A 15,639-nucleotide genomic window follows, 5' to 3' on the forward strand; every position below is an offset into this window, starting at 1 on the left:
TGCTTTCCATAGAAAAACTTAGCTTTTCTTTATGCTATCAATGGTAAGCTTGCACGCCACACAGTAGCTATCAGCAAAGAATTAAATAGAGGAAACTGCTTAAAATGATTATTCTGAAAAAAGTGTGAACAGGAGCTACTCCTCCCTCTGCAGGTTGCAAATGTCTGTGCCCACTGCCCCGCACATGCACTGGAGCAGGAAGGCTTGCACAAACTGGGAAGTCTCCTGTCCCAATAATGTTAATCTGCCTGTCATAAACATACTTTAAATATACTGTTTAGTTCCAACTTTCTTGAGATGTAGCAGAGTGCTGTTATTTTTAAAGCTAAGCTTCTCTCCCCCTCCAATTTCTCTTTGGGGCATCAGCAGCTTAAATAATGGCAGTGTAATTCTTCACAAGAGAAAATTCACCTGCTCCTACAGAATGGGCCTGGATTTGCTGCTGGGTGTGATGCTGTGTATCTTCCTTACATCTGTATGGATGGCCTTTTTCTTTCAGACAACACCCAGCTAGTTCATTTTGCCTCTTTCCTGTGTGTCCTTTAAACAGAGAGTAAAACATCATCAAGGAGCAATGACCAAAACAGCCTGGAGGTGAATAAGAGGCTCTCAATCTCTTTCAATACAGTCACTCAGATGCATCTTGTGGAGGGACAGTCTGTCTGCTCTCTTATGGAGCAGCCCAGAAGATCGTGATTCAGAAGACACTTTCTCCAAGCACCTGTATCTTTAACTAGAGTTCTTCTATCTTGTTGATCTGGCTTTTCAGGAGTGCCAGTTTATTACAGAGCGCGCTTTATTGACGGTAGTCTAAAGGCCAACTTTGTCAGAACACACTGGGCTGGTTGCTTTTTTCTAATAAAATAGAATGGGTTTCATAATTAGGCTTTTACAGATCCCAGGTGTCACCTTTACTATATAAGACCACACTATTGACACTATCTGTGTCTAGAGCTGATAAATGTTATTGCATTCTTTTCTAATATGTAATGTCATTAAAAATAGGTTTGTCACAAGCACTTCTTATCAAAGGCCCTTGTTTCCCCAGAAACGGTGACCAGCATTAACCTTTCTAAAAGTAGCCTCTGCGAGAGACAAGTGTCTGTGGTTGTCACTGTTACAAATTTAATCTAGGGAAAATGTTCAGTGAATTCTGCTTCTTATTAAAACAAAGCTAATAAACTCCAGAAAGGCAGGAATAATGTGTGTAGTGCCAATTCATGTCAGGCCAGCAAGGAAAATAAATTGATCGTGTTTGACCCAGTGCTGTCTTGTGTCCCTTTTTAGTGGCATATACATTGGAAGTGCCTTGGCATCAGCTGCAGAAACAGTTGTTTGCAGCCCCTAAAAAGAAAAAGGAGGCGTGGGAGAGAGACTGTAGTGTTTGTGCAGGACTGATAAAAGCTGAATACTTACAGAACAGAAAACATGTAAGTGATAAAAGTATTTGCAAAAGATGCCGCCTTCTGCCCAAAGTAGGTGATAATGGGAATATTGTGTTTAGAATTAAAGCTGCTGGTAGTAAAAGAAATGAGCTAGAAGGAGAGAGCATCAGTGTGCTGTATCCTCACGGCATGAAATAATCTTATTCTTAGACTTGACAGCAGGTTAGTGGTATCCATGAATCTGGGTGATGTATGCAGTTTATCCAGTTTTCAATTACATGATCAGGAGCATCTGCTTAAGCTTTAGAGAGTCATTCACTATTCACCTCATTTGAGGTCATGAGCTTTGTTCTTTGTTGCCAGATGTAAAAACAAAAAGGCAATGAGTTAAATCCAACATCAAAACACATCCATGCTGCAGGGTACTGAGTATCTACAAAGCAGCAGGCTTGGAAGGGTGGGAAGTGATGCTGATTTAAGGAAATAAGTAAGAATAGCACAACTGCCCGTTGAGTGCTAGAGCACGACACAGGCAGCTCAAGCTCAGGTTGCTTTTACAGATGATCCAGACCAAGACTGAAAGCCTTACTCTTAACTTTAGCAAAGGGCCCTCTCCTCAGCTTAAATTTGTCGGGAGCTGGCATGTCTCTAGTGAAGCAGTAGTGATTCCCTGTCTCTTGGTTGCATTCCTCTCACACTAAAAATACCAAGTCACTAAAGCACTCAGATCCTCAGACCTGCCACATCAATCTCCCATCTCTAAGCCTATCACTTCCACAAATCCCTCCATTTCTTCCATAATTACTTTGCCTGTGCAACCTGTCACTGTCCAGTCTTCAGGACAGCAGCTTTAAAAATAGCAGATTCGGTATGCAAATACTTTTCTTCTTGCCAGGTCACAAACAAAGCCATTTGTTCCTGTGGTTATCTAAGAATTCGATGAAGCTATGGGCAAGCTCCCTCCCTGCTCCCCCTTGCTTCCTTGAAATTGAGTTTTCTGAAGTGCTAACATGTTTTTTCCCCTTTGGCCAGCAAGCATTGCCCACAGCCTTTATTTTTCCCTTGTGCTTTTATATTCAGTTTATGCTGGAACCAAAGGAAACCTATATATCTACCCATGCTGGTGAAAGCAAATCAATCTGGATGTGTCGGTTGTTTTGCTGTTTATGGGCTGAAGTGAAATGAGTCCCGACTTACTTATGGCACTTGTTTTACAGGAAAAATGAGTTGACAAGAAGGCCAAACATTGCCTAAACACAGTCTCATAAATGAGTTTGCTGAAGCAAAGCATTTGCTAAAATTGATGCTTGCTTTATTTGTTTTCTGTGGTTTACTTTCCAGGCAGAATCAATAAATTCTTAAACTTCTTCGCCATCTCACCTTTCTTATAAATGGTGGAATACCGACGTATCCCAAACCTGAGCCAATGGGCTTGGCTTTTATTCTCTGGGGCCCAGAAAGGGGATTTAAGATGCTTGACTGGAATTTGAGAACTCGCATCCTTGCTTTGATGCTTTAAGGCTGTTTGGCTTACATAACCAAATTCCCTTTAAAGTCACTCATCCCTTGCACAAGATTTGCTTCTTATTTTCTAGGGGAGCTGCATCTGAGTAATCTTAATTTCCCCCTTCCCCAAGCCAATGTTAATTAAGTCCTCAGGCACGTGGAGAAGCTATCCTTGCCCCTGCACAAACACAGCAGAGAAGCAGGAAAAGTTTCTTCCATGAAGTCATGGAGCAAGAATAGAGCCACAAGGGGCGGGGGGCGAGGAGCGCTCCCCCCGACATTCCTGCCCTCCCCCTGGGTTGGGGCGCAGCCAGACACGCTCCCTGCTCCAGCATTGTCTCCTCATCCGGCGGACAAATATAGGCATGAAGAAAAACTCCTGATGCCTTTAAAAAGCCATCACCGGTGACCTTGAGGTGGGAGTATATAAAGTCTGGACCAGGCAGAGCAGTGACACTGTGTGCTCTCCAGGGTGAGTACCGACCTTTCTCACTTCCGAATGTGTGTGGCCGGCTGTGCTCTAACACCTTGCCATAGTTTTGGTGTGATAAGGTTTTCATATGGCTTTAGGAGTAGTAGGAGTATCGCTAAACTTATAGAACTATGTTGGTTGTCCTGGGATGCTGATTGAATGGTAGGATGGCAAACACGTGCTTCTTTTTTGTCTAACTTCAGTGCATTCATTTAGCCAGCTAGAATGAACATTTAGGAAAATGTCAGGTCCGTTATAATTATGCATCTGGGTGGAATGGTTGACCGCTACTTACAAGTCATGTTTGGTGTCTTCTCTGTCATCTGTAAGAGGTGATGATTTGTGTGGTTCATAATTTTAAACAGCTTGTTGCTTCAAAGAATTCCTTAATCCAGACAGGGTTACAAGCCTTGGAGATTTATTGGTTTCCTTTTCAAAGGCAGGCAATGATGGCTTTTGTTGGTATAGCAGCTGAGCGACCAGCACTGTGGTAGCTCTTCCAACAACCACAGCAAAGGAAGATGAGGTCCCTGATTTCCAAATTTGCGTGCACCACCAAATTTTTGGTGCTTCTGGGTGTGCCACTTGAATTTGTGTCCTAATACTGGCTTTCTACAGGGAGCAGGTGCTTCCAAGGATCTTCCAAAATTTATGTACAAGGGCTACCTCTTTTTGTTATTAGCCAAAGTAAACTGAAAGGAAAGTGAATGACCTTAGTTCTGCCTTCTCTCTCCTGACTATACTAGCTCTTACAAATAATCCTATGACCCTAAGCCAAACAACACTTCCAGTTTCTCATATCTTGCAGTGTATTTCCCATGCTGAGTCCTCTGCACCCCCAGGTTGTGTGCTTCCTGGGCTCTGGCCTCTGTCTTAACTCCCAGCACATGAAAATGCTGCAGAAAAAGGGATTCTGTTCCATCTGTAGCAAGTGCTTCCTTACACCGTAACATGTTAGACATAGTGCTTAGCCCTAAATATACATGAAAACAAAATTACATCAAAAAGTCAATGCAGGACAACCCTTGCTAAGAGGTCTGCAAATGGAGCTAAACCACATGGAAAAGTTTTGGTGTATATTTGGACTTGTGAGAATCTGTCCTGAATCCTAGAGATAAAGACTGGAGTGGCTCCTCTTACCTTTGCATGTTTAATGTGAAATGGCACTTACATGCCTTAACACCGTTCTGTTTAAGTGTATGAACTGATGTAGTGTCTGTGCTCTACCAGAGCTAAGACACTCCCCGTGGGAGACAGACTTCTCTGTAGTAGTTTTGAGTTGTCTCCAGTTGGGAATTTTGGTCAGTTCAGATGATGTTAAAATAATTGCTGATAGTTGTCCTTAGGTAGGCTCTTTATCTTTAGAAAGGAAAAAAGTTGAGGCTAGTTCTGGGAAGAAGAAAGTTTTTTTTTGCTTTAGAGCAACAAGACAGAAGATCCCAAGCTTGCGTTGTGGCAGGTGGAGAGGACTGGATGTAAAACATTTGGCAGCCAAACTGTCTTAGGGCTTTACATTCCCCAGGAGGAATGTGTTGGGGGAAGAAGAAGGAAAAAAAAAAATACTGCCTTCATTAATGAAGATCTCTTATCTATAAAAAGATTTGTTAGGAAGAAATTTAATTAAATTTTAAAAGACTGCAGTGTCTGTCTTGATAGGACTCTTGAAACTTTATCAGCTGCTCTGGATATTGCGTAGTAAATAGAATAAGGGAAAAGGTAATATCTGAGGGTCACTTATGCAGTTTCAGTACTAATTAAATAGTATTGATTTGAAAGAAAAATATCTGAAATACTTAAACTGCAGGAGGGAGGTGGAAGGGGATGGACACCTTTTAGCAGCACAGCTTTTAAGATGTCTCTGGACAGCATCCTGAGTATTTTACATACTTGTGTGTGTTTGTGTAAGTGTTTATAAGTATGCGTGTGTGTATACATATATATACATAAAAAAATCATTTATACAGTTAATATAGAAAGCACGCATGAATCAAATTAATTCCTAGTAAAAAGCTATCCGTTTCAGTGGTATTTGGTAAGACTTATTTCAGCCCAACTGTCAAGTTTTGAATCCTTAAAAATAAATATATTGTATAGCTGTTTAGACTAATTTTCCTTAAAGATTATGTTCTGTGTTTATAGCTTCCATTATATAAAGTGCCACTGATTTGAGCTATAAGCTTTCCAAACATTAAAAATAAGAGTGGGATAACCAGCCTTAGTGCTTGGCAGAACAAACCCAGCAAATCAATCTCGCTTACATGAATATTCCCTGCCCTTTCTTACATGATAAGAGGCTCCTAAATGCTGTGGCCTTGTCATTTGAGAAAACAAGTGTTGTAGGTATTAAGCTGGGCTAATAAACTCAGATCAATGTGGAAAACAACAAAGCCTTAGTGCCAGTATTGCAGGCACGTTTGCTTTCTGCCGTACCCAAGCCGGATGAGTCCTGGGTTTTTGCCAGGCTGTCTGGCACCATTGGAGGCGAGCGCTGCGGGCACTCCACCGTCTCCAGCTCCAGTTTTCTGCAGCAGGAGCATGGGCATGCCTCCCTGGAGCATCGCCAGGGGGTGTAAAGCATGCCCGTGCAACAGCTCGCAGCAGGGAATTCTCTCTCTGCGGTTTCAGGACAGCGCCTGCCAGAGAGGATGCGTGGCAGGGCCCCCGGGGATGTGCCCCAGAAGTGGAGGGCACGCAGCCCGTTCCAGGCGAGTTGGTGGGAGGCAGAGCCACTGCTAAGTGGTTTTCAAAGTCACAGCCTGAAGTGGTCCCTTTTATCTGCTGCTCTTAAGCACCATTCATGCCATAAAGAGGAGACTGCATTCTCCCATGGAGATAACTGCGACCCGTGTCGGGGTTTTGAACCACACAGAATTTGTCTGGCTTTAAATAAACTGAGACAGGCAAGGGTTTAGCAAAGGGTTCAGTAAAGCCCCAAATCTCCATTAGGTATTTCTGTTTCAAATAGTCATCGCTTTAATCAGCCACCTGCCACGTTCTGCTGAGTGTTTCATGTTGCATCACACGGTCCAATAAATGCAACTTTTTCCTCCTTTTTGTTAGAGCGGGTCCCTGCTTTTCTCCTCCTTGAGCTGTGCCACCTTGAAAACTTGCCAAGATGATGGACATGTCGGAATTCGGGGAGGCTGCTCCCTTCCTACGAAAGAGTGAGAAGGAGCTGATGATGGCACAGACCGTTGCCTTCGATGGTGAGTTGTGGCACCATTTATGCTGGTGGTGGCGTGTTAACCCGGTAAGGGTTGCATCCATAATGTAGCTGGGGGAGTGCAGAGCAAAGCAGGATGCAAAGCCCCTGTTGCTGCTGCTGCTGCTGCTCTTGAGGTGGCTGGTTCAACCAAGTTTGAATAAGCTTCGTTATTCTGCAAAGCTACAAAGAGCCCTAAGGCAGTGCTGTAGGGAAGCAATCTATCAACTCGTACTAAGTAATTAGCTAGATTTAGAAGCAAGACATACTCGCACCGCACTGCTAAAAGAGAGATCGCTGCTTTGTCCATTTGGGAGAAAAATGTCGCACGCTGATGTTGCTGTAATTTGAGAAATTCTGTGACCTGACTAAATGTCCCTGTTGTACGTGTACCTCTGCTCGATTTGCATGTTTTATTGACAACCCAGTGCTAGGTTTTAACTTTCCATAAGTTATTTTTCGTGAAATGGATTTGTGAACTCTGAGGTGTAGGAGTAAGAGTAAATTCACCAATAACCACAGCAGTATAATATTCAGAGTAGTTGCTAAAACAAGTAATCTGAAGTCCAACACAGCTAATGCAAACTTCTAAAAAGCAGCATACATAACTCGGTGTGAGTTATTAATATTACTGTTTTTCAAGACAGACTTCAAAGGAATGTGCAGGAATAAGGTTAAATCTGATAGCTGGCAGGCAAATAATATGGGCTGAATTCCTCATTCAGATAGCAATACTCTGTGTGGCTTTTTAGCAAATGGCTTCTTTTGAGCTCGGATCTCAGTTCCTCCATCTGCACACTGGTGATGATGATTGTGGATTTCCCATGGAGGCTGAGGCTTCGCCAGCATTCGTGAAATATTGTGACACCTTGTGCTGGGAGGATCTTGGGAAGCCAAGTGGTAGCTTCAAAGGAGAGACAACATTTGGAAGCCCTGAACCTTCTGTTTTGGCACTCAGCTCCCGCAGCACTGCCGATCTGCTGTGGTCCCAGAGGTTTAACTAACCCTAGCAATCTCACTTAGTAGGGCACAGCATTATTATTCAACTCAAGACTGTGAACCCTCTGTCTCCTTAATTTCACAGGGAAGAAGAAATGTTGGGTTCCCGATGAGAAGAAGGCTTATGTTGAAGCTGAAATTACAGAAACCAGTGGTGGCAAAGTGACTGTCGAGACAACAGATGGACGGGTACGATAGCATTTTTGTCTGACCCATGATGAATGAGGGCTGAGCAGCAAGCCCCAGAACATACCTGGCTCAGTTTAAGCTCTGCTGCCCGGTTCATGCCATCCATGAAATAGGCTGTGAACAAGAAGCCTCAGTAACTGATGGCAAATAAGAAACAGCCAAGGGAAAAATAGGAATTTGCTGGTGCCTGAAGGAGCATTAGTATTTGCACAGCACTGTGAGCAGAGGTATGCGACAGACCAGTCCAGGTTTGGACCCCAGAGAGAGAAATGAGGAGGTGGGACGTAAAATCCTATGCTTATAGTGAATTCTCATGGCACCACAACCACACCACCACTCTCCTTATTTGTACCATCTCAGCCTTCCCTCCTTCTTTCAGTGTCTGTGAAAACAAATGGCATTATGTACATAGGCCACATTGAGCCAAAGAATCTCCCTCTACAGGGAAAATATGTTCTCCTCTAGGGTATGTGAAGTGACAGAAAATCTCAATGTTTTCCAGTGGTGCTGTACTCTATCTGTCTTTGCAGACCATGACTATAAAAGAAGATGATGTGCAGTCCATGAACCCTCCCAAATTTGACATGATTGAGGACATGGCTATGCTGACCCATCTGAATGAGGCATCTGTGTTGTACAACCTGAGGAAGCGCTACAGCAACTGGATGATTTATGTAAGGGTCACTGCTCTGTATCTCTGGAAATATGCATTTCAAATGCTGTGATATTTGAGCATGTGATCTTCGTATTCAGTTTACAACTTGGATATGTTATAAGACTGAGGGTCTCACTCGCTTTTTCAGAAGGAAAAAGGAAAGTTCCTTGCAGTAATTTTGACTGAATACAGACAAAAGTGAATAAGATTGTGTCTAGCTCTCTGTTTTTCCTTGCTTGTCTAGGAAAGAGGTGTCATGGGACATATTTTCAGCAGTCAAGACCTTGGGGAGACCTAGTTTATTTTTCCACTTCTAATGCTAATCCATGCCATTACCAGCTATGGAGATTTCCTTGTTAAGAAACAATGCCTCAAGCTTACAGCATACATATAACTCCTTTTAACTAGGAGCCTGTCTATCTTTAGTTCGGTAATTTTATTCCCTTCATTTTCAGTGTGGACATCTGTCTTGTTTTGCTCTGGCCTTTTTCCCCGCTCTGTATCTTCCCTATGACATCATTAACATAATTTCTGTTATCACCAGAACAAGCTTCAGTGGCATCTAGTTTCATGAGGCCAAACTTTTGCCCTCAGCTTGCTACATCCAATTGTGTCTGAAGTCAGTCAGGAGAATCTATGGATTTTTCAAGCCAATCCTTATTCAGGTTTTTGGTTTACATCAGAGGAGTGAATTCAATTCAAATTCTGATTGTTATATAGCTTCTGTATTTAATAACCCCTGTATAAACATGTATGGCTTAAACCGTAGCTTTGTCTTGTAGATCATTATAGTTAGAAAATGAAATTTCATCATCTTGCTTAATCCATTTACAGCTTGTTTTATTTTGTTTGTTTGTTTTTCTGCTTAGAAAATTAGGACTGAAGACTCATGCCAAGGCCATTCTGGAGCAAGTCCTAATCCTATTTTAGGGGAAGACACCTGCAATCGTTAGCTCATTGAACTCATTAATCTATATGCACATAGTGCTTGTGCCCATATAATATCTGGGTTCTGAGAAGTTTTCTGCATTGACCCAGACTAAGTACCTGAAAAGTTACCAGCTAATGCTAACCCCCCAGTGTTACAACCGGAAACTCATTCTTCCTCAGAATTGTCAGGCCCCAGCTAATTGATAAAGCGAGCCCACAGAGTGACTATAAAGATATATTTTATTTATTTATTTATTTGCCAACTACATTTCTCCAAAAGCTGAAAAAGCTCTGGGGAATAGTACGACAAAGTTATTTTCTCTTTGGACATCCAACTGAAATTTGCCCCAGGGTGTTCACATCAAGTTAGTAATGGGAGATTTTTTTCTCCCAGATTTCTCTTCCTAAGAACAGAGTTCAAACAGAAAAGCTCTGACTTTTTTTTTTTCTTTTCATAATTATTGTTTTCAAGAGGAAACAGCTTTCAGTGGGTGGCCAGGTGGAAAATCAGACAGAGGTCTCCTTGCTGCTCCTCTGTTCATCTGGAGGGGCTGTTTCCCTCTGGTTGTCATCTTGACAATAATTTCTCCCCTTTGGAAAACTGCTTAATATCTGTCATGTTGGTACCATTGATTGCCAATGGGAAGTCCAGTAGCAAACCAGTAGCTTTAGGAATTCAGATCAAAGGCTGCAATTCTGACCAGAATTCAAAGACAGATCAAAAGCTGGCAACATCAGTTCCTGCTGGGTTAACTCAGATTTTCTTTCTTATTCCTTGAAAGTTTTTTTCCACCTTTTTCTTGTGTTTCCCTCTAGACCTACTCAGGCTTATTCTGCGTGACTATAAACCCCTACAAATGGTTGCCTGTCTACAAGGCGGAGGTTGTTGCTGCCTACAAAGGCAAGAGGCGCTCAGAGGCTCCTCCTCACATCTTCTCCATTGCTGATAACGCATACCATGACATGCTGCGTAGTAAGTGGCGCTCCCTGCTTTTAAATTTAGTTTTGCTTTATTTAGCAGACATGATTGATACCAGATGGCCGTTTGTGAGAGCATTTGCAGTGTGCACCAAATGTGCAGATACTCAACAAGCAACAGGGGCTTGGGAGTCTGCATCAGTAATTTTTTTTAATTACTGTTTTTTCTGCCCTGCCTGTCCCTGTGCTAGTTGTGGTAACAGCTCATTCTGATGCTCATCAGATGCAAACATTCAGAAGTTAATGAAGGGCAGCTATGGAGGATGCTGTGTGCACATCGTTGGCAACAACCTGCTGTGGATCAGCAGCGCTCTGACTGCGCGTGGGGTCTGAGCGCCTACTGTGCAGCAGCAAGCTCTGCTATTTTTCTGTGAAATCTCGCCCCAGCCCCCAAATTACTGGAAAAAGAGTTTGTCAGCAGAGGGCAGCAGTGATGTGCTTACACCGGGTCCTGTGAGGCTGCAGGATAAATCCCAAAGAGACTTGGTGTGGTCACGCGCTGCTGTCGCCTGGTTTTCATAAAATGGCAATCACCATCTTCTGAAAGGGGACAAAAGGTGCTGGGGCAGAGGCATGTCTGCAGAAAGATGCTCTTCTATCAGATGAGAGTGAAATATGGCCAGGCTGCCCAATATGTATCTCATCAAGATGTCTGGAATTAAAAGAGAAAAGAGGGATTCAGGCCCAGTGGTTCCTAGAATCTGCTTCTAGTTAGCATTTGCTGAACTGGCTTAATAATATATTGATTGCAAAACGTTCTTATAAATGTTTATTTCTGCTCAGGCAGTTAACAGTAGCGAGACTATAAAACTTGATTTCAGTAACATGGCTCACCAAAGAAGAGTACATATATATAGTGATGAATGGCCCATGAACAAGCAGTAGAATTGCTTGGGTTGGTGCAATAATGCAGGGCAGAGGGGTCAGATGTGAGCAGAGACCTACGCAGAAGTAAAGCAACATTTTGCTGACAGGAAATTACTTTCTTTTTGTTGTTTATTTCCTAGATGTAGGGGAATGTGCATGACTTGCAGGTCTTTAGTACTGACTTGAACAAAACATGAGAGGAGGCTTCAGGGTACGGGAAAAACTGGCACTGCTGGAGGTTGAACTAAATAATGCATATTTTTACCTTTCCACTGCTGCTTCCTGTGATTCTCTCCTGTCCATTCAGGACTGTTTCTGGAATAGTTGGTTCTGATTTGAAATGATAACAGTCAATTTCTACAGCCAACTAAGTTTGCCTCAATTCTTTTTTTTTTTTTTTTTTTTTTTTCCCCTCCACAGATCGAGAGAATCAGTCTATGCTGATCACGTAAGTGCTTCTCTTTTGGCTGATTTGAGATTCTTTTGCTGTGGAAAAAAACTTCAAAGGGAGAAAAAATACTATTGTAAAATCTCCTTGAAAATCCTATTGAAATACAAGTTGACCCTTAAAAGCTCAGCTATATTGCCTGGAACTTGATCCAAGTCAAATAATTGGCAATTTAGCCACCTGATGGCTGCCTTGAGCCCCATTGGAAAGGAATAGCCCATTGAAAAGGAATAGAGGGTTTGATGGAGGCTGGCCCGTTTCTGATCTGCACTTGGTGTTCTTTCCAAGTAGGCATGAAAACAACTCAACAGGCAGTTAGAGAAGCTTCTTCCAGGGTTGTCTTTGCTATGTCTGTCCTCTCCAGACACAGAAGATTTTCTTCAAAATGTCGTTGTTCTTGCTGCAAAACATAGTCAAGAACATTGAATAGACCCATCCACAGGAAGGAAGATGACCAAGAAAAGAGGAGGCACATTTACTGTCAGTCATGAAAGACAGAGAGCTGTCTCTCTCTCTACACAGTTCACATATTCTACTGGATGATGCTGGCAAAATACTGCAGCTCTTCTGTATGTTTTTTAACTCATTAGCTGTATAGAGTTGGATCCTGAGTCTGGACATTTTTAATAAAACTTTCTATTAAAACTTAAAGGAAGCTCAAAGTAGTGTGGGTTTGCATTAGATTTCTGAATGCAGTCACATGAAGAATAAGTTGCTGTTGTTGTAGGCATTCACCTAGTCATTCAGTTAATATGACATGATTTCCCCTGGCATGACCCAAAAACAGGCTGCAGAAATCAGTCAGTGACTGTAAGAATAGCCTGTGCAGGGCATGGAGCTGACAGGATGGGCGGGCAAAAGAATGGGTTAGAGCTGATTGAGCGACTCTAATGTTACCTTCCTTCTTCCCCTAGTGGAGAATCCGGTGCTGGCAAGACTGTCAACACAAAACGTGTCATCCAGTACTTTGCCACAGTGGCAGCCCTGGGTGAACCTGGTAAAAAGAACGTAAGTCTGCCAGCGGCTGTTTCATTTCAAGCTTCTAAGATATTTGTTGTGCACAACATTGCAAGACTGCATCCTGAGTGCTGGACCATGTGCTAGACCTCAATGGGCATGGTTAAGATAAGAAATTATTGGGAAAAGATACTGATGCATCTAAACGGCATTACTGAAACCATGTAGTCCTGAAGGTAGGAAGGCAATGCTCATCCAAATTTGCCATGTAGCAGGCGGAGCTGCAAAACCCCTTCTGGTTCTGAACTGCTGCTGGTTGCTGATACTTTTTTCTAAGAGTTTTAGCTGTCACGTGTTAATGTCTCTGAATGTGTTAAAGCTGGTCAAATGCTGGGAAGACCACGAAGATTAAGAAAAATAGATTTCTTTTCACATGGAAAACAGTCTTCAAAAGCATAGCTTTGATCAAAATGTCTGTTTTGTTGAAAAGCCTTTTTGTCCTCTAAAATAGGAATGTTTTGACAAAAGGTTTTTAAATCAACTTCTCTATATTTCCTTTTGGTTGCGTGCTGTTCTGCTTTTAAGTGCTAAGGTTACAGTGAATACTGCATTCATGTTGTTTTTTTTCTGTGTTGCTATGAGTTTATTCACTATGCTTCATTGCACTTCAAGGTTCAACGCTCTTTTGTGGCAAATTGATTCCTATGAACTATACGTATAAAGCTAAGACTTCAGCCGGCCTCAGACTCTGTTCACTCACCTCATGTTCCCAAAATCTCATATGCATTCATTTGAAGTCTGCAAAGCTCTCTTAGGAAATGATTGAGTGGTCCAGAGCCAGCCTTGTATGTGCATTGACATTGATGCTCATAATGGCATCAGAAATCTGGTATGCTCATGAAAAAATTGTGGAAATAACAGATATTGCAGCTAGAAGACTTTGTCCATGTAACTTGTCAGCTGAGGTCACATTTTATCTTCAATATCATCAGCCCTTTTTTCTAATACTCCAAGAATTCACGTGCAGCACAATCTGATTGTCTAAAACTTGCCTGTTTGCATTTACAATCTTTTATCCTTACCATCTGGTACCAGCCTCTTTCTGATTTATTAATCTTGTGGTTCCTTCTGGAACACCTCTGGAGCAAAACCAGGTATATGTTTGGAGTAAGGAGTTAAAATAATGAGCTGGGTAGGAAAAGCACTTGGCTATTTCGTGATGTGTAGTGAATGCAAAATAAGATTTCAGAAATTCCTGCTAGAATGTTGGCTCCGACTAGATGTCTAACCTTGCTAATGTTTATATTCTGTGATGTCCTTTTTGTGAGTACTCATTTTTTTTTTCCTGTCTTTTGACAGCAACCGGCTACCAAAACTGGGGTAAGCATTCAGCTTTGCTTTTTTTTTACCTTTTCCATGTGAAGATGGTACTCAAATCTGTCATTCCATCTCATGAACCTCAGCATTTTGCTTTGCATGGTTCCCCTATTGAAGTGTTCCCTGAAGCCAAGGCAGTTGTAGTTTTCTTCAGCAAACTGAAGTTTGTGCAAGTGGTGGTTAATACTTTTCTCATTTCCAAAAATTCTAGACACTAAGAGCTCCGAGTGCTTTAAAAATTAATGCATTTCACTGCAGTGCTTGTCACTGTCTTCAGTTGCCCCTCTCCTACGCACATGCACTTGGATGTCCCCAGAGAGTTCGCAGTACGGGAAGATATGGTGATTTCATCTGCATGCAGATGGCATAAATTATCAAATCTACAAAGCAAAACAGCAGAGAGCCGCTGAACATTTCAGGCCTTTTAAGCATTCCTAGCTGACTGCCAATTCTGCTGTTATGCCACTCATGCTGTGCCACCCCTCAGGTGGGGCTAAGCTGCTTTGCTTGGGAGGCTTCTCTCTATGAGTGAATGCATGCCTGAGTTAGAGTTACTGTATGAGTTTGTCACCTGTAGGTTTCTCAATAGTACGGCAACCTTGATTTCTAGGGAACCTTGGAGGATCAAATCATTCAAGCAAACCCAGCCCTAGAAGCTTTTGGAAATGCCAAAACCCTGAGAAATGACAACTCGTCACGTTTTGTAAGTCTGTAATGCAACATAACGATGTCGTTGTCAACAATGCCACGTGGTAACATCTCTGCAGTAATCATTTCATAAATTGCTTCTCACTTTGTCCACTAAAATGGTTGGGCTTCTTCACAAGGAAGGAATAACAAAGTAGGATCTGTCTAGGAAAAACTATTGGAGGGATTAATGAGGAAAAAAGAACGATCAATCCACCTTAAATAGTAATTTAAACAATTCCATGAGCAGGAACCAAGCAAAGCCTCACTTTATTAAGCCCTTCACATCACCTAATTTTAAACAGCAATGGCAGATTCTCTCCATGACTGTTTCTGCTGCACAGCCTTATTTTCCTGCCATTTTCCACCAGCCCAAGTCATCCCCCCTCTCTACAATACCTCTACATTGTCATGAAGTGTCAGAGATGTACCACAATCCCTGCTCCCTCCTACATCTTCCCCCTCTGCAGACCCATACAGACAGCAGTTCTGCTTTCGATCCACACCATCTACTTTTTTTTTGGCTCAATAAGCTGTCCCTGCTTGTTTCTTAGTGTTGTCACGAGGGGGCCTCTCTTTGTTTTCATTAGACCTGTAAATAATAAGTCAGGACTGCAAATGAGGGGGAGTCGCTACACGCACACACATGCACACAGACTTCTGTGTCTCATGTTCAGGTTTATTGGCCTATTGCTCTGAGTCCCAAATTCTTGTAAAGCTGTAACATGAAACTGGAAGCCGCGTGCTTTCCCATATCTCAGCCTGATACAACAGTACATAGTTATCCTTTCTCCACAAGCTGATTAAAGAGCTGTAGATACAGACTCAGGCTGCTTAGAAAACTGTTATATCATTGTTTGGTATTTCTCATTGAAAATGTGCCTGTGCAAAGCCACGTAGTTAGCACAAACTGATTCTTTGAACCAAATGATTGCTTTCAAGTTTTCCTCTTGGTATGCTATATGCACTAACTAGAATATTTTTCTC

At 42.2% G+C, this 15,639-nt stretch overlaps 1 protein-coding gene across 1 annotated transcript in view; it reads left to right on the top strand.

Moving 5' to 3' along the window:
• Positions 1 to 15,639, top strand: part of MYH15 (myosin heavy chain 15) — a 60,490-nt gene that overhangs the window by 7,191 nt on the left and 37,660 nt on the right. The window contains exons 2-10 of the mRNA XM_083816767.1: positions 2,981 to 3,363; positions 6,424 to 6,569; positions 7,650 to 7,753; positions 8,284 to 8,427; positions 10,155 to 10,311; positions 11,604 to 11,631; positions 12,546 to 12,639; positions 13,948 to 13,968; positions 14,576 to 14,668. Coding sequence (XP_083672893.1) covers positions 6,479 to 6,569; positions 7,650 to 7,753; positions 8,284 to 8,427; positions 10,155 to 10,311; positions 11,604 to 11,631; positions 12,546 to 12,639; positions 13,948 to 13,968; positions 14,576 to 14,668 — 732 coding nt within the window. The 5' untranslated portion in view covers positions 2,981 to 3,363; positions 6,424 to 6,478. The remainder of the gene's footprint in view (positions 1 to 2,980; positions 3,364 to 6,423; positions 6,570 to 7,649; positions 7,754 to 8,283; positions 8,428 to 10,154; positions 10,312 to 11,603; positions 11,632 to 12,545; positions 12,640 to 13,947; positions 13,969 to 14,575; positions 14,669 to 15,639) is intronic.

Source organism: Anser anser (genome assembly GCF_964211835.1).
Source record: "Anser anser genome assembly, chromosome: 1".
NCBI lineage: Eukaryota > Metazoa > Chordata > Aves > Anseriformes > Anatidae > Anser > Anser anser.